We start from the raw sequence: 23,156 nt of genomic DNA, 5'->3' as shown, positions 1-23,156 counted from the left end.
TTGTTTATTGATATAAATTTAAGGTAAATTTTGTTATACTGTATATGTATATTTCTGCCCTTGATTAAGGTATTGTGATTGTGTAGTTCATTTAAAAATATAATGTATAATTAAGAAATATAGGTTGATAGATAGACATCTATATTAGTCAAGTTTGTAGTCATATTAGTTAGGTTGTCTAGATATATAGAGATATATTTCAGTTAGTTATTCATCAAATCTTTCAGAGATCTTCAGAATATGGCATATAAATGCTTTAAAATTTTAGGACTTTTCATAACCATGAGGCAAATCTGCTCCTGGTAGCACTACTTCAAGAGGAAGATGGGCATTGAAGAGGCTCCATGGAGTTTGCTAGCCATTTGGGCAAAAAACTGCTCTTGCTTGGACTAATTAACTGGACATGCAGGATCTACAGGGAAATGACTTCTGAACTTGCCTAAAAGTGTGATGATCCTTCAGGGTTCCTGTTTCATGAGAGAGTCTGCTAGACATTCTGCAGGATACAGAAGAAAGTGACTGGCAAACTGCCAATATAGGTAGGACTGTCTTTGAAATTTCCTGCATTGTGGAAAAGTCTGTTGGATACTATGGGCTTGTAGGCTGAAGATGGACACCAGAATGGTACAGAACAACTTTGGGTGACTGTCCAGGCAGCAAGATGTCTCTGTCAATGCTAGAGTTTTGCTTACAATGCACTTCCTGTCTACTTAGGTAATATTTAATCATTTGGGAGTCTTTGATGGAGTTGAAGAATTTATAGTTATAGTTTTCCTTAGTTATGATAAAAAATAAAATAGATATAACCAAAAATCTTGCTTGATAACTGTTTTTTTGTATGTAATTGTACTATGTTAAAGTAAAACCTTCCTTTTTATTTAAGCAGAAAAGGGGAGGTAATGTGGGAGTCCCTTCTGTGAGCTGTGATTACTATTAATGAATAAAGAAACTGCCTTTGCCTGTTGATAGGGCAGAACTTAGGTAGGCAGAGAAGATAGAACTGAATGCTGGTAGAAGGAAGATAGAGGGAGATGCCAAGGATCTGACACCACCAGAGTAAGACATGTGGATACTTTGCCGGTAAGCCACTGCCATATGGTCATACACAGATTAATGCTGATGGGTTAAATTAAATGTAAGAGTTAGACAATAAGAAGCTAGAGCTAATGGGCCAAGAAGTGATTTAATTAATACAGTTCCTCTGTGATTATTTCAGGTCTAAGCTAACCAGGAAGCCAGGATGAACAAGCAGCCTCCTTCCGTGCAACAATTGTCTGTGTTTTTGTGGGTGTAGCCATCTTCCTTGAGTTGGAGTTTTTCTTCTAGTATTTTGTGTAGTGCTGATTTGTGGCTAGGTATTGGTTAAATCTGATCCTATCATGGAATGTCTTGCTTTGTCTGTCTGTGGTGATCGAAAGTTTTGCTGATATAGTAGTCTGGGCTGGCATGCATGGTCTCTTAATGTCTGCATAATGCTTAACCAGGACCTTCTGGCTTTCATTGTTTCCATTGAGAAGTTAGGTGTAATTCTGATAGTTCTGCCTTTATATGTTACTTGACCTTTTTCATTTTTAGCTCTTAATATCCTTTCTTTATTCTGTATGTTTAGTATTTTGATTATTATGTGGTGAAGGGACTTTTTTGATGCACTCTATTTGATGTTCTGTAAGCTTCCTTTATTTTCATATGCATATCTTTTTTTAGTTTGGGAAAGTTATCTTCTATGATTTTGTTGAATATATTTTCTGTCCCTTTGAGTTGGAATTCTCCTTCTTCTATACCTATTATTCTTATGTTTGGTCTTTTAATGGTGTTTGAGATTTCCTGGATATTTTGTGTTAAGTTGTTGTTAGATTTAATGTTTTCTTTGACTGATGAGTCTATTTCCTCTATTGTATCTTCATCACTTGAGATTCTCTCTTGTATCTCTTATACTCTGCTGAAACAAACTCATTTCTGAAGGTATGGACACAGTGCCTATAAACACATTGGACTGTGTTCTTAAGGTGTTCAAATAAAAGCTTGTGATCACTAGGATAAGGTAATATGTAGGTACACAGGTCTTTCCCCCTTTTTGTGGCGATTCGCAGGGCCATTTGACCTCTGGCTCCCTGGCCTCTCTGCTCTGCACTGGCCTGAGGGTATAGTTTAGAAAGAACTTGGCTCTCTTTTGTTATGGTAATTCCACCTGTGAACAAGGTTCCAGCTGTGGGCCCTATACGCCTGCCACGCCTGGCTCCCCCAGCTGCTTCTGGCCTGAGGCGCCTGGCACCTGTCATCCTATTCCACTGCTCCTGATGGGAGGGGGCCGTGCCCTTTTGCCCTCTTGCCCACTGGTATAAATACCCGACTTGAGTTTAATAAAGTGGCCATTTACTCTTTGGTGAATGAGCAGGTCTCTTTGTGTGTGTCTGTTTAAACCCTTAGGACAGTCGTCCATTCTCGTGGACTTGGTTCAGGAAAGCGCGCGCCTGGATCGGGTGTGGGTATTCTCAGTAAAGTGCGGAGGCTAACAGATGGCGTCCCTGGGTGGGCACTGAAGAAGAACTGAAGGACCGCGTTCTGCAGTCTGTGGATCCACCACAAGAACCCCAAGAGGTGAGGGTCCCCCCATGATCGGGAAACTGGCCAGTTTTGTAGTGTGCAATTGTGCACGTGTGATAAGGGGGTGAATAAGCTTGATGTGTAGAAGTATGGGTGCCGAAAGATCTGATCCAGAGCTGAAGGCCAGTGGGCAAATCAGCTGCTAAATTTCATAAAGAGACTAGGCACCAGGATTAAATGACACTGCTCTAGAGACCGCTTAGACTAATTTAAAACTCAGTCCCTGGCTCTCACATGCAGGGAACTTTAATTTTTACCAAGAGAACAGGCTGGGCGCAGTTAGCTCCCGGCAGGAATCTGTACCCAAGGCTACAGGGCCCAATGTAGCTGGCGACTAGCAAAGTAAATAGCCGAGGGCCCATAAAGTGTGGGCCTTGGGCTGGGAGAGGATTAAAGATATATTTGTAAGTTCCATTAAGAGTTTTTGAGTAACAAAAGAACAGCTTCACAGAGCTTGTCTTTCAGGGAGACTAGAAAGCTCCCATGCATGTTTGAATGCGGGTCACAGGACCGCACTCGGTCCCTCACCGTGGCTGAGGTTCTGCAAGGTGCACTTAGGAACAGAGAGACAGGCTGCCGGTTGGTGCAGGGAGGAGCACAGGCGGCCGGCAGGACCGTGACAGGCAGGCCAAGGAGGGGAGAGAAGCAGCGGCATGGCTGCACTGACCAGACACAGAAAGGGAGCAGAGCCCATGAGCAAACGGCGGCAACGCAAAAGGCAGTCGCGCGTATGCTGGCTCCCTCGCCCAAGGCGGCCGGTGAGCAGCGGGCTGCAGGAACCTAGGGCAGGGCACAATGCCGGTTGTGGTGGCACCTGGGCGGAAAGATAAATAAAAAAGGCTAGGCGCATGCCCCAAGAGGAGGGCTGAGAGACTTGGGTGTGCAGCCCACAAGAAGCCACACTAGCCAGGCCTTGGCGGTACAAAGGATAGTTAAAAATCTGCCCGCCAAAACTCATGTGGCAGTTTGCAGCAGAGAGGAGCGGGTCTGTGTCCCGCCCCCCGCTGTGCAGTGCAGCCTCAGCAGTTTTAAGTTAGAAACTGTAATAGATTCAAAGGTTGTACAGACCCAAAAGGGTTTAGCTAAATCTTGGGATGGTTTGCTGTCTAATTTTCTAAAAATCCAGACTGTGCCAGTTTGCATTTCCACCAATGGTGGAGGAGTTTCTCTTAAGCATAGGTTATGAGCAATATTTAATCTTGATCATGTTATAGGGATTAGATAGAGTCAAGAGTTATTTTGATTCACACTTCTCCAATGATTAAAGATGTTATATTTGAGGATTTTTTAAATGTCTTTCAGTTATTTTAAGTTTGTCTATTGAGAGTTTTCAGTTTAGGTCTGTTGCATATATTTTTATTTTATTAATTGCTCTTTGGAGGACTAATTTATGGAGTCCTTATGTTTTGTATATGGATTGATGACTGACAAAGATTTCCAAATCTATAGCCAGATATGTCGATCCTATTAATTATTTCTCTAATGTTGGCGGGAGGCAATGTGCCCCCATAAAGGTAACAATTTTAATAATTCTATCCAGTTATGTTAGTGCTCACGTACTGGATTAGATAATTATTTTCTGCTCCTGGAAAAGTTCCAGGCAGAACTAATTCTAAAAGATGTTTTGGGCCTGACCATTCAACCCAATTCAAGACCTGCTACGATGGTGCAGGCCAATAAAAAATGATGTTTTGAGGTTGGTTAATTCAGCCCAATATTTAGGCCGGTTGCAATGGCACAGGCCAATAGAATTTGCTCCTTGGAGATGGAGACCTACAGATCTCTATGTGTCCAAGGCCTGCTTGGTTGTAGATTAGATCCTAAAGAGTTAAACACATCGCTCCCAGAGACCAATGAGGGGAGCCAGTTTCAATGGTGCACACAGGCAGGATTTGCCTCGGCTAGCGTCTGGCATGGTCCAGGTCATGTACTAATGTACATGGTCCGGACCGGGTTTTGATTTGGGGAAGAGGAGCGGTTTGTGTATTTCCACAGGATGCAAAGCACCCGGTCTGGGTCCCCGAGCATCTGGTGTGGACCGTGGATTCCTCTATTCAGAGACCTGAGGACGAGGCGAGATCAAGAGATCCCATGGACACGGCGGCGGAGGCGGCGGCGGAGTTGGCAGATTCCTGAGAGATGATCCAGCACCTGATTTTACCCCTTTCCCAGCTTTCTATCTTTGCTCTGCCTTGATCTGCCTGTTTCAGCCAAGGCTGCTTGACTCCATGAGGGGAAAACAGCTATCCTGATTGCAGCATTAGGTGCTCGTGGCGAAAACCTTGCCAGATAGACAGAATTACCATAACTATTCAAAGTATCTAAATTCACAATTGGACGCTGTAGTTAATCTTTACAATCCGGGTGTGGATTTTGACCTCTGCTGGTCGCAGGATAAGATTTTGCTGCCTTTTCTCGGACCCCAGAATACAAAATTGCTAATTGGCTCTAATTTAGTTTGACTAGTCATTCAAGGGGTCCCATTTGCTGATGCTATAGCCCTACTCAAGGGCCTCTATTCTGAGCAAACGTTTCAGATATTGTGCAAGCACAGTCTCTTCCAGGAATGCTTATGTGTATGCTGGAGCGTCTTCACCTGGCCAATGGCTTTCAGGTCCGCCATGGCCTGGCCCTAATAGGCATTTGCCTCAAAATATCTTTCAACATAAATCTGGCTGGACTCAATGTATGACTAGTGAAGCAATGACGGGTTTATTGCATGGGGGGCAGTCTCGCCTAAGATAAGGGGTGCGTTTGGACCTGAACAGATTCCCGTAGATGGGTTTAGAGATCTGACCCAACTGCCGACATGCCTAAGACAGCTACTAGTCATCATATTTTATATATATTTAAAGGGAGACTTGTAGGTACACAGGTCTTTCCCCCTTTTCTTTGTGGCGATTCGCAGGGCCGTTTGACCTCTGGCTCCCTGGCCTCTCTGCTCTGCACTGGCCTGAGGGTATAGTTTAGAAAGAACTTGGCTCTCTTTTGTTATGGTAATTCCACCTGTGAACAAGGTTCCAGCTGTGGGCCCTATACGCCTGCCACGCCTGGCTCCCCCAGCTGCTTTTGGCCTGAGGCGCCTGGCACCTGTCATCCTATTCCACTGCTCCTGATGGGAGGGAGCCATGCCCTTTTGCCCTCTTGCCCACTGGTATAAATACCCGACTTGAGTTTAATAAGGTGGCCATTTACTCTTTGGTGAATGAGCAGGTCTCTTTGTGTGTGTCTGTTTAAACCCTTAGGACAGTCGTCCATTCTCGTGGACTTGGTTCGGGAAAGCGCGCGCCTGGATTGGGTGTGGGTATTCACAGAAAAGTGCGGAGGCTAACAGTAATATATAATATTAGACACAATAAAGCCCATGAGGCCTCAACCATAAACAAAAACCACAGGCATCTAAAGCATAGTGAGAGCAGGAGAGATAGTTGTTCCTAGGAAGAGAGCACCAATTGATTATCCAACACAAAATAGCCCTGAAATCATAAAATACAAGTAATACTATGTGAAATGAGCAGGTTGTATTTTTTGTTTTTGGGAATTATGTATGTGTGTGTGTGTGTGTGTGTGTGTGTGTGTGTATACACATGCAACAGAAGAAAAAGAGGCTGTAAATTTGAAAGCAAACAGAGGAGAAAGAAGGGAGATATGATAGAATCATACTAAAATTTTAAAAATACAACAGACAGCAATATGAGACAAAGTAAATCTGGAACCATTAATTCCACCGTTCCTTCCTCTGCTTCTTCCAGCTTTAGCTGCCATCTATCCGAGCTTCCACACATCTGCCCCCATCAAATTAAAACTCATTCCTTTCCCTATCAGTCCTCTGTTTGATGACAACCACTTACATTAGCTAAGGTGTCTTGGTCGGTGGAAATGAGAACTCTGGCAACCAATGTTTCCTGTGGTTTTAGCTAACACACACGCTGGTACACACAGTTATCTCACTGATCTCAGCTACTTTCTCTGTGGGGTCACACCTATGCTCCTGACTCTTGAGTGAGCCCCTCCTCAATGGGGGCTCTATCAATGGTTTGCTGCTGAGAAGAATGTCAACATGGCAGCTGTCACTTTACAGATGCAGGGTGCAAAAGACAGTGGCTCAGGTCTTGTTTGGGTTCCACAGTAGTAGAGGTCAGTGGCCCCCTTTAAAGGAGGGATTCTGGCCTTTCCCCATGAAGTCTAATTTTTGTTGGAGGCTTTCTGTATGCACTAATTAGGGTTTCCAGTTACAGTCAACAGAAATCGACTCCCATTACACTCACAACATCCCCACAGCAGCAGAATAGTATCCGGTGGCAGAGAATCAATGCACAGCCTGGCAGAATGGCTCAGAGTGGACCTGAGTCAGTAGAGGCCATGACAAAAGTCAGAGAACAAGAAACATTCAAGAATATCCTAGAAAAATCACTAGAAGATGCTTCTGCCCCTGCAGTCAGAGATAGCCCCAGACCCGACTATTACCTCGTGTAGCTAACCAGCTGAAACTCAGGGTGTGAGGTTAGTACCAGATGGATGAGGCTCAGGTCACTGGTTGACCAGAAGCCTGACAGGTCCTTGATCTTGGGCTCCTCGGCATTTACAACGATGAGAAACACATGTCTGTTCTTTATAAATGTCCCAGCCTTGGGTATTTTGGTATAAGAACACAAGAGGACTAAGGCCATCTCCTAAAAACTGTTTCCCCTAGATAAACCAGTTGGCAAAGTTCAGATTACTATTGTTGGAGAGATGAGCTGTTGGTTTACCTGATCAGTTTGAGTTTCTGGCTTATGAGAACATATCATGGGATTGTTTTTTTTTCAGGTTCTTATTCGCTGTCCTGTTATTATTATTATTATTATTATATTATTATTATTATTATATTTATTCTGCTTCTTCTGTCTCTAAGAGTGTTAACTCCTTTCTATTTTCTGTGTTTTTAAAGTTTTATTTATTATTATTGTGTGTTTGATGTATGAGAGTGTGAGATCAGGTGTGCCACAGCACACATTTGTAAGTCAGAGGGCAACTTCTGTTACTCACTCCCCCTCCTTCCATTGTAGGGTCCCAGGAATCAAACTCAAGGGTCAGGCTCATGTACAGCACCCTTACCCCCTGGGCCATGTTGCCAGCCCTAATTCTCAGTCTTAAACACGTCCTTCACTCCCACTCTCCAGATCTTTCCATCACTGTGATGAACACCATGACCAAAAGCAACCCAGAAAGAGTTTATTTCAGCCTACAACTCTCAGGTCGCACTCCATTACTGGGGGATGTCAGGGCAGAGAACTGGGGACAGGAACTGAAGCAGAGGCCATAGAGCAGTGCTGCTTACTGGCTTGCTCCTCATGGCATGCTCAGTTTGCTTTCTTTCACGACTCAGGACCACCTTCCAGGGCTGGCGCTGCCCACGGTGAGCTGAACCCTCCAGTGTCAATCATTAATAGAGAAAAGGCCCCAAGGATTTTCCCACAGCAAATCTGATGGAGTTAATTCCTCAGGTCCTTCAAGATGACCTAACTTGTGCCAGGTTGACAAAAACTCAGCAGCACAACTGACCCCTTGTCAACTCAACACACAAATGCATCACTCTCAAGTCATAGCCTTTCTTTTTTATTTATCCCCAAGGTCTCTTGTATATAACACAAGTGTAACTCTAAAACTCTCATAGGCTTTAAATTTTTCAACACTTGTAAAGTCCAATCTCTTAAAAAAAAAGTCTTTTTAAAAGTCCAAAATCTTTCAACTGCAGACTTCTGTGAAATCAAAAGTAAATTCAGAGCTAGAGAAACAGTTCAGTGGTTAAAACACTGACTGCTCTTGCAGAGGACCCAGGTTCAGTTCCCAGCACCAATCTGGCAGCTCACAGCTGTCTGTGCAACCACTTCTAAGAAATCCAGGCTTTCCCAGCCTCTGCACACAGTGCACACATGTGGTACGCATACATGTAGGCTGACACACATAAAATAAATCTCTAAGAAGCATGTAAGGGGGTCAGAGAAATGTCTCAGTGCTTAAGAGGACTTGTTGCTCTTCTAGAGGACCTGAGTTCAGTCCCCAGAATCCACAAAATGTGGCTTTATCACTTCCTATAACACAAGTTTCACATGCTCTTCAGGACTCAGAGGGCACTCAATGTAGCATTATTTTTATCCCCTGTGCTGGATCTTCTGGGGCAGAGAGATCATCTCTCTAATCTCCTGTCATGAAAGTGTTGAGCCATCCATAAGGGTGGATCTCCCGTAGACTAATTCTTTACTTCTCTAATCATCAAGCCCATCCATATGGTGGACCCTCAGAAGCCCTCTGTGGTGGTTGGAATAGGTACGGTCCCTACAGAATTGTGTGTTTGATGCTTGACCCATATGGAATGGTATCGTTAGGAGGTGTGGCCTTGTTGGAGTAGGTGTGGTCTTCTTAGAGGAAGTGTGTCATTGTGAGGGCGAGGTTTGAGGTCTCAGATGCTCAAGCTACACCCATTGTGACACACAGTCTCCTTCTACTGGCTACAATCAAGATGTAGAACTCTCAGCTACCTTTCCACCATATGTCTGCCTACATGCCACCCACCGTGACAATAATGGACTAACCTTCAGAACTGTAAGCAACCCCATTTAAATGTTTTCCTTTGTAAGAATTTCCATGGTCACGGTGTCTCTTCACAGTGATGGAAACCCTAAGAAAGCCTCCAAACATGACCACATGCGAATCTAGGGGACACAGACTGTACACAGCAGGCCCAGCCCTGCCTGGTCTCTTCTCACTCTGATCTAGCTACATTGAACATCCTCTTCCCTGGTTCAACATGCTCCTGCATTCAACCAGCCTTTCCACTCTAGCCTCTCCCCAGAAGCCCCTGCAGCTCACATGTGAGTGGGGGTCACTGGGTCTCCATTTGCTTGTGCTTTCTCTGGAGAGCTTTTCTAGCACCTCAGGAATACTGATGGTGCCTGTCCCATTTCCACTCACCACAGCCACACTCTACTCTCACAGCCTCCTTAGCAGTCGTTTTCATTAACGGAGAATAAATTTCTGTCAAGTGTGATACATGTGTCTAATTCTAGTACTTGGGTGGGTCAGTCAGGGGGATTGTGGGTTCAAAGCCAGAGTGGAAGGAGGGAAGGAAAGGAGGGAGGGAGGGAGAGGGGAAGGAAGAAGGTATTCATGGCTCTTATCTGAGGGAAGAATAACCAGAATTTCTGGTGTTCACTGCACTAACATAAATATTATCTAATTGAGCATGAATGACCTGGCCCTCATCACAGAAAGAGATCTAATTACTGCCTTCAAGATCCATTTATACTGACAAAGCCTGCAGAGCCACACCGTATCTAAAGAAGGAGAGAGCACACAGCATTTGGACTGGCTGGGACTGGCCTGGCCCACCCTTCCCACCTGCACATGTCAGGTAGAGAGGATGCTTTCCCTGGTTTACAGATGTTGGTTATAAAGACCAGAATAATCAACAAATCTAAAATGGACATTGTAGAGCCACCTTTCTCTAGGACCTTAAACAGCTCTGCACCATGGGGTAGCACAGATCAATAAGTCTTTGTGATGATAGCTGATGTTTCCCCATCCAGTCAGTGCCATCTGTGGCTACAAAAAGTTATCTGGGCTGGTGCAATGGCTTAGCCAGTAAAGGCATTGGTCATCCAGCCTGACAGCCTGAGTATGATTCCCAGAACTCATTTGATGGAAAGGAAACAAGCTCCTCTAGCTTGACTTCCAATGTCATGGTGTGTGTGTGTGTGTGTGTGTGTGTGTGTGTGTGTGTTTCCACGTGTCACAGTATACCTGTGGTACCAATATTCTTGCATTCCACATTCTTTGTGTCAGTTTACACTTCATATACCATGCTCCCTGTCCTGCAAATGTCCAGGAAGTCTCCACCTCCCATCTCACAGTAGGGAGGCTGGGATTGTGTGCTTCTGTTCCCAGCTTTAGATACGTTCTCAGGATCCAAAATCAGGTCTTCTTGATCATGTAGCAAGCACTGTGTTCACTGAACCATGGTCCTAGCACTTCTTCTGACTTCTTAATAATCCAATGCAGCCCACTGTGTCTGTCATAAAGCAGAGGAATGCAGGGATGAGATGCTTTGGGAGGTGAAGAAGGAACAGGTTGGATTCTGCCTCCCCATGTGGTAGGAGCAGTTACCAGAGGGAGGGTGCTGTCCCTCCACCAAGATGGTCAGGATATAATGGGAAAAGGAGAGCAAGCTGGAGACAGACAACAAGGGGAAGGCTGTTCTTTGAAAAAGTTTTTGCACTAAGAGAAAAAGAGAGAACAGGCACAACTGGAGAGGGGGCGGCCTGGAAGACAGTCTGTGTAGAGAGAGCGAGCATGCTGTGTGCTGAGGGAATGTTCTAGAAGGGAGGGGCGACCAGAGCTGCACATGGGAGATAACAGTGTGAGCATAGCTGGAGAGGCAACAAGGCAGGCATGCAGGTGGGACAGGACCAGCCTTCAAGGGGACCACGGACAGTCCCCACATTGTCATGGAGAAGCAAGACTGCTGTTGGTGACGAGAATGAGTAGAACCATTGGATGATGCCCATCTCCAGGAAACCCTACACTTGTGTGCACAGCCCTGTGGCCCTCCCTGCCACTTACAACTTGGTTTCTGAGGCTGCAGAGGAGATGAGTAGTGAGGAGCATGGGTGCAGAGATTTCCAGGGCTGCACATGAGATTAGTGGCACCTGCTAGAGTCTAAGGGAGACACTTCGGGTTCCTCCACTTTATTTCCATTTGAGTGACACATGAGAGATTGAGGATCCAAGCTGCACCTCAAAAACAAATAATTATCAGAGATGCCGAAGGCACAGCCAGTCAACTCATAAGGTTTATTCCTTAGGCTTAAACAATAGAAAAGTACTCCAGAGAGAAAAGAATTCCAAAGGATGATTGCCTACTGTCTGGATTTATAATTATCAAGAATGCCTCACTTCTCACCCAAGGCTCACTGCCCTGAAAGCCTTTCAGAGTTCTGTTGAGTTCTGTGGCTTTGCCTCCAAAATATGAGTGAAACAAGTTCTCTTATATTTCAAAAATAAGCAAGACTGTTCAGCAATACTTTTCTGAGCATACAAATCCAAAGCCAAGTTTTTTAAAAAAAATCCAGACACAAACATCAATGAAAAAAAAAGATAGCCAAATTTAGACCATACAGATATGGATAACTTCAGAGGAGCTGTATATTATAACCACCCACATGCATTATGTTGCTTATAATTTAACTTTTATTAAAGATAAATACCATTATAACAAATCATAAATACATATACCTGCTTCCTAAACAGAGTATCAGTCTGTAGAACCTTCTCAATGTACAGGCAAATGACAATTTCAAACACCATTCAATGACACAGACATTTAAGTTTTATCCTTTAGGAAATCAGATTTGACCACAAAGTGTCCTCAGTTTCAGATGAGTGGCTTCCAGTCACAGAGGGTATTTTTTGTCTTATGTGACCAAGTGAATTGAGTCCGATATCCCCCTCTGATATTTCCAAAAGCAGAATGTAAGAAGGGTTTCACAGCTCTCTGGACTCACCTCTGTTTGGGTAGCACTGGCGATGACATCCAGGGACGTGGTGGTGTGAAAAGGGTCTGAGACTGTGTAGGTGATGCCCTGAGCATCTGTTTTAGCTTCATTTCTGTTACTGTGATAGACACCCTGGCTAGAAGCAGCTCCAGGAATAAGGGTTTCCGTTGGCTCACACCCCCAGGTGTGGTCTGTTATTGCAGGGAAGTCAAGGCAGGAACTTAAAGCAGAGGGGGCACATCCATGGTCTCACAGAAACAGGAAAAACACATGGATCTTTGCTTGTCCTCACCTGGCTTCCTCCTCTCACATTGCTCAGGACACACTGCCTAGGGAACACTGTCACCCACAGTGGGCTGAGTCTTCCTACATCAATGGATAATAAAGAGATATTTCTCGTTAAAACCCTCTGCAGCATGATTGTAAGTTGTGTCAAGTTAACAGTCCTAACCTTCCAGCACAGCATTGAAACTGCAGGCATCAGGAGCTGATCCCCATGACCCCTGCATGGAGGTAGTAGAATGTATGATGCAAAACAATCACCAGGGGCTGGGGAGAGCTTTGTGCAGTCACGGGCCCCATCCCTAACACCAAAACTCAAAAAGAATCCCCCCCACACACATGACATTTAGCCATAGAATTCATTTTTCTACTTGGACTTGAATGACTAAACTAAAAGAATGCTGCTTTTAATTGATTAAAACCTTTTGCTATTGTTAGTGTGCTTTATTACAATTCGTTCATCTCAGGCTCATACAGCCCGTCTCAACTCTGAGCTGGGGAGATTCAATCTTCACCTCCAGGAACAATCTAAAGCCATTTTTGAGGATCTGTCTATTCCTGAAACTTAGGTTAAAAGGCAGGAGACACAAGAGGCAAGTCCCCAATGAATTTTCCTACCAAATTCTCAGCCAAATGAAAGCACCACACAAATCCTAGAGGTGTGATTGAGAGTTTACTTCTAATTCATCTCTGCCAGTGTTCACACACAGGGTTTACGTCATGGAGAGTCACAGAGAAATAAAAATAAACAGAGTCTCAGAAGTCAATGTTTGCAGGAGCCTTTGTAAAGATTATTTTTGTTTGCATTTCATTTATTTATGTGTGTACATACACATCTGTGCAGACCCACCGTGGGCTTGTGAAACTCAATTGTCTTCTTTCACCATGTGGGTCTCAAGGACTGAATTGCATTTGCTAGGGTAATTTGGCAGCAAACACCTTAACCCACTCATCCTTTTTACCCAGGCCAGGAGGGACTCCCAGGCTAGTACCCCCACAAGAAGCAGCAGCTTGTTTGGTATCAGACATCTCCTTAGGGAAGTCCCCCTCAGGACCTGTGAATAATTACAAAACTCTCCTCCCCCACTATACCAAGCCGAAGTCCCAGCCAGAGAGAGGAGTAAGCATCCTGTCTACCAGGAGACCCAGCCTAGAGAAGGCTAAGATGCCAGTCCTAATGTGATGAACACAGGAAATTACTTCTTAATTTTCAAAATTTGGTACAAGAAAGCAAATGTGTCCAAATGGAGGGATGGAGAAGATCTAAGCAACATCTCATCTATTTTTTAAGTGGTGCCCAACAGCTGCCTTATTAAATACAGTTTGTGAATTATTCAGTCTGCCATGTGGCTGCAGACTCAGTGGGGAAACCAGAGGATATCTGAAGCCTGGCTTTGTTCTTTCAAAACAGCACCCTGAGGCCAGCAATGGACACTCTGGTTTGACCACTGGTGCATCTGTGATGGTAAAAGCTATGCTCCCTCAGCAGGGTGGTGGGTGTGTTTCACTTCTGCCTGGAGGCTGGAGGTCAAGAAACCCTCTGGGTGTGCAACTGTGAGCCACTCCTTCAGCTCATGTCCCCATCATAGTACAGCTGGCCTCATGAGAAGCTTGCCACTGATTGTGCAAAAGAAAAAGATCAAGGCAACCTCACCCTCTAAAGAGAATATCAGAGGAATTTGCTATGTCTCATCCCAAGTAAATAAAACTAGCCTGGATCCTTCATGTAGACACCTGGATCTCTGTGTGTGCACGTGCTAAACTCAGTTTGAAGGGCCGGGGAAGGATCACATGTTGGGTAAAACCCTTCGACTGGGCCTACCTCCATGTTCTGCATCCCAGGAGCTTGGACCAGCCCAGGTCCCAGCAAAGTTCCTGGACACCAATACAGACTATGCCTGTGCCTGGCTGCCCTTGAGTTTGAGATCTGAAGTGTTCCAGGGCTGCAACTGGACACCCTATCAATCCATCAAGACATCCACAACAGAGACAAGGTGTCCCAACAGTCTCAGAGGAGACGTCACCCTTGCTAGGATTTCAGCAGTGTATTTGGCCTATACAAAAAGACTCAGCTATGGTTTCTCAGTCTGATTTATATGGTCATACAACCCAGTTTCCTTCAAGCATAGAGGTGAGCTAGTGTCTGCAGGTGTGCATGTCTCATGTTAAAGATGCATTGGGTACCAAGTGGCTAACAGACTCAGTGCCTCCCTACATCATTCAAGTGAGGGAAAAGGCCTGAGAAAGCTGGTTCATCCCAGACTCAGCATTTAAAAAGTAGAAGGATTGGGAATTGAGGGGCACGGGACTCAGGAAAAAGACTGAAGGAGGCTAGTTAGCTTTAAGACATCCCCACACTAAGCTTCTTCCACTACCACCCTCTCCCAAAGAATGAGACACTCAGTTGGAGGCCACCAACTTAATTCTAATAGCACTTAATTCCTCATTCCTGCTCCATCTGCAGAATGGGGGTCTTTGAACAAGTAAGTGACCATGGCTACTGGCTCCTAACCTGTAAAATGGGAATGATCACATCCATGGCTTCATATGTATACTGAGCCCTGAAATGAGCAGATGAAGGCATGTCTCAAACATTGAGAACATAGTGCATAAGCCTGGTACATGAGATCTGCTATTGCTATGGGTGTCAAGTGGGAACAAGTCTTGACCTGTGTGTGTATACATCCACTCTAGTACATGCAGGGCATTGAGAACACACTCTTTGCCTTCCTCCTACTTCTCTACCCCTGATGGTTCTTAGCAAGGCCAGCCCAGATCTTCCCAAATTATCACCAAAGGTTATCCCCTCAGACAGCAGAGCAATTCTGTTCCTGAGAGTTCTCCAGTATCTGCCAGTAAATGAGTAAGTCCTTTGGTGACACATAGTGGCAGGTAACAATTTTCCGAAAGCGACACACAGAGAAGCGTAAGCCACCTGGGAAAAAGGTCTGTTTGGTGTGGAGTTCCTCAGGCCGGATCTTCAGCTTGGCCAGGCAGAGCCCGACAAACACATCCTCCAGCTTGAGGAATGGGACACTCTCTGAGACACTGTATACATTGCTGGCCACATCACTAGAAAGGATATAACCCGTACCAGAACAAAAAGGTGGGTACCTGTCCCAGGGATATTCAAATTTACTCACAAACCACTTGTTTAAGTTATGCCTGAAGGGGGAGTGATAATACCTTATGTGGCCTGTGAAGAACCTGGAGGTTTTGTTTTTCTTCAGCAGCAGTTCAGTCAAATACCCAATATTCACAAACATGTCTGAGTCTGTCTTCATCACAAAAGCTGCCTGAGGACAAAAGTGGTGGACCCATTCCATGCCCATCATGGTCTTCAGGGTCAAGTTGAAATAGTCGTCCTTGAAATCCTTCTGGATGATGTCACGGTACTGCTTGCCCTCCTGGGCTATGGCATTCATTTCATCGGTGCTGTCTGAGGCCCCCAGGAGGAAGAGGGTCTTCACACGCTGCCCCTGCACCTCTGCCTCTCGACCCCATGTCTTGCGGATGGCCATGCGAGCCGCCAGCTGCTTGTGGGACGAAGTCACCAGCAGCACAAGGAAAGGGGGCTTCTGCTTGCAGTCTATATCTGGAAGCTGGAGGAACTTCCCGTGACCTTTCTTGAGAATATGTGGTGGTTCCTCAAAAGGCTCCATGCTGAAGTACAAGCAAAGAGCGCCCAGCATCAGAATGAAAGCATAAACCAGCCTCACCTTCATGAAGTCCATCTGAAAGAACAAAGACAAACTGCCAGGTCTCCCAAGAGAGAGGGTGGAGTAACAGATATGCAAGCACAAGGAGGTCACAGGGCTCTGTTCTGGTGTTCCAAACCTAGCTCCAGGACCAGAATTTATATTTTATAAGGAACTAACAGAGAAGTATTTGAAAGTTCCCAACACAGGGCTAGAGAGACCGCTCAGTGGTTAGGAGCACTTCCTGCAATCAAACACCTGTATCTGCTGATCCAGTGGATCTGACGACCTCTTCTGGACTCTGTGGGCACTGCAGACATGTGGTGCACAGATAAACATGCAGGCAAAATTCCCATATTCATCAACTAAAAACTTCTAAATTTTACCCAAAGTGTACCAAAACAAAGGAAAAAAATAGATATTTAAGGAAATGGAACTGTGAATCTTGTAAAAGGAGCAGCAGGCTGCTTCCTGCCACCCACCCGGCTAGCTTTACCTGAAATAATTACACAGAAACTGTATTCATTCAAACATTGCCTGGCCCATTACCTCCAGCCTCTTATTAGCTAACTCTCACATACTGATTCAACCCATTTCTAGTAATCTGTATGTCACCATGAGGTCATGGCTTCCCGGGAAAGATTCAGCATGTCTGACCTGGCAGCTTCATGGCGGGCAGCTCTCTGACTCTGCTTCTTTCTCCCAGCATTCTGTTCTGTCTACTCTGCCTATCTAAGCTGCTGTCCTATCAAAGGCCAAGGCAGTTTCTTTTTAACCAATGAAAGTAACACATAGACAGATGACCATTCTACATCAGAATCTGTGTAAACAATACACATTATATATGCATACTGCATTATACCAAACCACACATATACACAACTTAAAAATGAACTTTTAAAAATATGAGTTTGCTGTGGGACAATGGTCTGTACCCTGTCACTTGTATCTTAAATAAACAATGATGGACCAGTAGCCAGGCAAGAAGTATAGGTGGGGCAACCAGGCAGGAAGTAGAGGCGGGGCAATGAGAATTTTGGGAAGAGGGAAATTTCAGCCTGCAGTCATCATCCAGAAATAGAGGACACAAGATGTGACTGCCTCATTGATAAAGGTACGAAGTCATGTGTCTAACATAGGTAAGAATAATGGACTAATATAAGTTATAAAAGTTATTAAGAAGCCAGAGCTACTAGGTCAATCAGTTTATAATTAATGCAGACCTCTGTTTGGTTTTTTGGGGACTTAAAGGCTATGGGGACAGAATCCTCAGTCAGCATGAGTTGATGTGCCGGGTAGATGAGATAGATGAAGAGATCCATGGTTTAGAAAACTGTAGAGTGCTGGAAAGATGGTTCAGACATTAAGAACATTGGGCGCTCTTTTAGAGATCCTGATTTCATTTCCCAGAAACCACATGGTGGCTCACAGCCATCTATAATGAGATCTAATGCTCTCCTTTGGTATGCAGGCATGCATGCAGAGCACCCATGCATGAAATATAAAAAAGAAAAAGAAAGAAAGAAAACTCTAAAATCTTTCAGCACATAGAAATGGAGGCCATGCCACACAAATGTAGCACACAGGACAGCCTGCTCTGCTGTCCCCCAGTGCCACATTGACAGCCTTGGGATTCAAGATGCTGGTCCCAGCTCTGGGACCTTCCAGCCCTTCACTGATGAGATATTCAAACTCCTTGTTTTTCAGCAGATGGGACCAGATCCCCCAACAGATCCTCAGCTCTGACCTCTGGTGACTCCATGACAAAGAATGTCACAACACATCTAGACAGCCTGTAGATCTGAGAGCTGTACATTCTGTGTGCAAGCACAGGACTGACCACAAACTTCTCTGCTCTAATTGAGCATGCTCAAAAAGCAACTCTTCACACTATGAGTTCCTGACAACTCATGTGTCTGAACTCTTGGTCTGCAGCTGACGGTGCTGTTGGAAAAGGTCGTAGAACCCTTTATTAGATGGGGCTGAGCTACAAGAAGTGACTCCTGGGGGATGAGTGTCAAGTTTATGGCACCGTCCACTTCATGTCCTCTCTCTGCCTTCTGATCCAGAAGATAAGGGCAATAGCCTCAAACCCTACTACCACAGCTACAAACTGTTCCCAGTGGTATGTGTGTATTCTTGTCACAAAGGAGAATAATCTCAAGTCAGGATCCAAAGTAAGTTCCCCGCCATAAGTCATTCTCTTTAGGCATTTGGTCATAACAACAAGAAAAGTGATGAACACAGAAGCACCTCTGTTCACCAATCCCACACTAGACAGAGGTCTAATCTCCAAAATATACAAAAAACACAAGAAATTGGTCATCAAAGGAACAAATAATCCCATAAAAATGGAGTACAGACCTAAACAGAGAACTCTCAACAGAGGAATCTAAAATGGCTGAATGACACTTAAGGAAATGTTCAAGATCCTTAGTCATCAGAGAAATACAAATCAAAACAACTCTGAGATTCCACCTCACACATATAAGAATGACCAAGATGAAAAACACTGATGATAACTTATGTTGGACAGGATGTGGGGTAAAGGGAACACTCCTCTATTGCTGGTGTACAGACACTTTGGAGATCAGTAGGGCGGTTTCTCAGAAAACAGGGAATTAATCTACCTCAATACCCAGCAATACCACTCTTGGGCATATATCAAAAAGATTCTCACTCATACCACAAGGACATTTGCTCATCTGTGTTCATAAAACCATTATTTGTAATAGTCAAAACCTGGAAACAACCTAGGTGCTTCTCAACCAAAGAATGGATTTAAAAAATGCGGTACATTTACACAATGGAATACTACTTAGCAGTGAAAAACAATGACATCTTGAAACTTTTATGCAAATAGAAAAAAAATATCCTGAGTGAGGTAACCCAGACCCAGAAAGACAAACATGGTATACACTCATTCATAAGTGGATATTAGACACAAAGCAAAGGATAAAGAGCTTACAGTCCACAACTCCAGAGAAGCGAGATAACAAGAAAACCCTCAGATAGACATACATGGATCTCCCTGGGAAGGGAAATTAGACAAGATCTCCTGAGAAAGTTGGGAGTTGAGTGGAGAGAAACGAGGCCAGAAGGAGAGGGGGAGGGGAGAAGGCAAGGGAAGAGGAGAATATGAGGGAATGGCATGGTTAAGATGAGGGAAGGACAGAGAGGGAGAACAAAGAAAGAGATATCTTGATTGAGAGAGCCATTAAGGGGCTAGCAGGAAACGTGGCACTAGGGAAATTCTCAAGAATTTACAAGAATGACCTCAGCTATGACCCTAAGCAATAGTGGAGAGGGTGCCTGAAGTGGTTTTCCCCTATAATCAGATTTATGACTACCTTAATTGTCATCATAGAACCTTCATCTAGCAACTGATGGAAGCAGATATAGAGATCCACAGCTAAGCACTGGGCTGAACTCCCAGAGACCAAAGAGAAGGAGGGGCAAAAAATATGAGCAAAGGGGTCATGACTATAATTGGGAGTACCCACAGAAACAGCTAACCTGAGCTAGTGAGAGCTCACTGACTCTGGACTGACAGTGGGGGAACCTGCATAGGACCAAATTAGGCTCTCTAAATACGGGTGACAGTTGTGTGGCTTGGGCAGTCTGTGGGGCCACTGTCAGTGGAACTAGAATTTATCCCTAGTGCTTGAGCTTGTGTTTTGGACCCCATTCTTTTTTGAGCGATACCTTTCTCAGCCTAGATGGGGGATGGGGAAGAGGGAAGGTGGGAAGAATGGGAGGAGGGGAGGGAGTGGTAACTGGGTATGTAAAACGAGAAAAGATTGCTTTAAAACAATTAATTTAATAATAACTTAATAATAAAAAATGACTCTCATAGATTCTATATATTTGAATGCTTGATCATTAGGGCTAGTACTATCTGAGCAATTAGGAGGGAGGTGTGACCTGTTGGAGTAGGAATGGCCCTGTTGGAGGTAGTGTGTCTAAAGGTGGGCATTGGGGCTCTACCTGTTGCTTGTAGATCTGGATGTAGAACTCTCAGTGACCATGTCTGCCTGTGTGCTGCCATGCCCCCTGCCTGAGGATAATGGACTAAGCCTCTGAAACTGTTTAAATTAATTAATTAAACCAATTAAATGTTTCCTTTTGTAAGAATTGCCATGGTAATGGTGCCGCTTCATAGCAACAGAACACTGACTGAGACAAGTAGTCATTAGGAAATAAAACAAAACTAATAGTGAAACACCGTGAGTATAATCAGAACACACACATGCAGCAACAACAAGCCCTGCCAAGAATGAGAAGAATTGGAAGTTTCAAACCTTCCAGTAGGTGTGGGCTATAAGAAACACTTAGAAGTCAATGAAAAGCCATGGTTTACCATCGCTGGAGAAAACAAGATATTCCATGACAAAAACAGTTTTAAATAATTTGTATCCAAAAACCCAGCCTTACAGAAAGTACTAGAAGGAAAATCACAACCCAAGGAAGCTAACAACACCCACAATTACACAGATGTCTGATAATCCTAACCAACACAACCCAAAGAAGGGAAATACACAAACACTACCATCAAAAATAACCAGAGTTAACAATAACTAGTTATTAATATCAATGAACTCAATTCACCTATAAAAAGGCACAGGTAAAAAAGAATGGATACAAAAACAGGATCCAGCACTCTTCTGTTTACAAGAAACACACCTCAACCTCAAAGACAGGCACTACTTCAAAGTAAAGGGATGGGAAAAGGTTTTCCCATCAAATGGATCTAAGAAACAAGTGGGTATGTCTATCCTAATACCTAACAAAATTGATTTCAAACTAAAGTCAATCAGAAGAGATGGATAAGGACACTTTATACTCATAACAGGAACAATTCATCAAGATGAAGTCTCAATCCTGAATATCTATGCCCCTAATATAAGAGCAACTACATATGTAAAAGAAATATTACTAAAACTTAAATCACACATCAAACCCGACACACTGATAGTAGGAGATTTCAACACTCCTCTCTCACCAATGGACAGGTCAACCAGACAGAAACTTAACAGAGAAATAAGAGAACTAACAGATGTAATGAATCAGATGGACTTTAGCAGACATCTATAAAACATTCCACCCAAACAGAAAAGACCTTCTCGACAATTGATTACATACTCAGTAACAAAGCAAACATCCACAGATACAAAAAAAATGGAGTAACCACCTGTGTTTTATTGGATCACCATGGAGAATTTAACAACAATTCTACCCCCAGAAAGCCTACAAACTCATGGACATTGAACAGTCAACTATTGAACCACCGCTAAGTCAAGGAAGAAATAAAGAAATTAAAGTCTTCCTTGAATTCAACAAAAATGAAAGCACAACATACCTAAACCTATGGGACACTATGAAAGCAGTGCTAAAAGGAAAGTTCATAGCACTAAGTGCTCACATAAAGAAAATAGACAAAGCTCACATTAGCGACTTAACAACACACCTGAAAGCTCTAGAAAAAAAGAAGCAGACTCACCCAAGAGGAGTAGAAGACTGGAAATAATCAAACTGAGGGTTGAATTCAACAAAAGAGAAACACAGAAAACAATAAAAATAATCAATGAAACAAAGAACTGGTTCTTTGAGAAAATTAACAAGACTGACAAACCCTTATCCAAACTAATCAAAAGGTGGAGAGAGAATACTCAAATAAACAAAATCAGAAATGAGAAGGGGAGGCATAACAACAGATACTGAGGAAGTTCAGAGAATCATTAGGTCTTACTAAAAAAACCTGTACTCAAAAAATTGGAAAATGTAAAAGAAGTGGACAATTTTTTAGATAGATACCATATACCAAAATTAAATCAAGACCAAGTGAGCAATTTAAATAGGCCTATTAGTCTCGAGGAAATAGAAGCTGTCATCAAAAACCTCCCAAGCAAAAAAAGCCCTGGGCAAGATGGTTTTAGTGCAGAATTCTACCAGAACTTCCAAGAAGAGCTAATACCTATACTCCTCAATGTGTTCCACATAATAGTAACAGAATGATCACTGCCAAACTCATTTTATGAATCTACAGTTACTCTGATACCAAAACTGTGCAAAGACTCAACCAAGAAAGAGAATTACAGACCAACCTCACTTATGAACAAAATTCATAATTCTCAATATGATGCAAAAATTCTCAATAAAATACTGGCAAACCAAATCCAAGAACACATAAAAAAAATCATCCATTATGATCAAGTAGGCTTCATCCTAGAGATGGACAGCTGGTTCAACATATGAATGATGTAGGTGGGTCTTCTTTCTATGTGTTGCTTTTATTGGTTAATTAATAAAGAAACTGCTTGGCCTGATAGGTCAGAACATAGGTGGGTAGAGTAGACAGAACAGAATGCTGGGAGGAAGGCAATGAGGCAGATGATGAAGCTCCAGCCCAAGATGGATGTAGGTTAAACTCTTCCTGGTAAGCCACTACCTCGTGGTGCTATACACATTAATTAGAAATGGGTTAATCAAGATGTGAGAGTTAGCCAGTAAGAAGCTAGAGCTAATGGGCCAGGCAGTGTTTGAATGAATACAGTTTCTTTGTAATTATTTTGGGTAAAACTAGCCATGTGGGAGCAGGGCAAGACAAAAAGTGGGCCTGCTCGCCTCATCACTACATATGAAAATCTATCAACGTAATTCATATTATAAATAAACTGAAAGAAAAAACATACGATCATTTCATTAGATGCTGAAAAAGCATTTGACAAAATTCAACACCCCTTTATGATAAAGGTCTTGGAGAGGTTAGGGATACAAGGAGCATAACTAAATATAATAAAAGCAGTATACAGCAAACCAACAGCTAATATCAAATTAAATGGAGAGAAACTCAAAACAATTCCACTAAAATCAGGAACAAGATAAGTCTGTCCACTCTCTCCATATCTCTTCAACTTAGTGCTTGAAGTTCTAGCAATAGCAATAAGACAACATAAGGGGATTAAAGGGATTCAAAGTGAAAAAGATAAAGTCATACTTTCGTTATTTGCAGATGATATGATAGCGTACGTAAGTGACC

The 23,156-nt window shown here is 43.5% G+C and overlaps 2 protein-coding genes across 6 annotated transcripts in view; one reads left to right on the top strand and one right to left on the bottom strand.

Annotated features, from left to right (window-relative positions):
• LOC125392825 (beta-1,3-galactosyltransferase 5) overlaps positions 1-23,156 on the top strand; it is a 580,132-nt gene that overhangs the window by 373,529 nt on the left and 183,447 nt on the right. The window lies entirely within an intron of this gene.
• The window catches only part of LOC148122889 (beta-1,3-galactosyltransferase 5-like), a 61,385-nt gene continuing 50,038 nt past the window's right edge, over positions 11,810-23,156 (bottom strand). For 4 of the 5 annotated variants that reach the window (XM_087898721.1, XM_087898724.1, XM_087898723.1 and 1 more), the window contains one exon: positions 11,810-16,153. In XM_087898721.1, coding sequence (XP_087754847.1) covers positions 15,227-16,153 — 927 coding nt within the window. In that variant the 3' untranslated portion in view covers positions 11,810-15,226. The remainder of the gene's footprint in view (positions 16,154-23,156) is intronic. The other variant, XM_087898725.1, reaches the window with a different exon arrangement.

Source organism: Myodes glareolus, chromosome 2 (genome assembly GCF_982192425.1).
Source record: "Myodes glareolus chromosome 2, mMyoGla1.1, whole genome shotgun sequence".
Taxonomy (NCBI): Eukaryota; Metazoa; Chordata; class Mammalia; order Rodentia; family Cricetidae; genus Myodes; species Myodes glareolus.
Note: the sequence above shows the minus strand (reverse complement) of the source record. Positions and strands in the feature narration are given on the sequence as shown.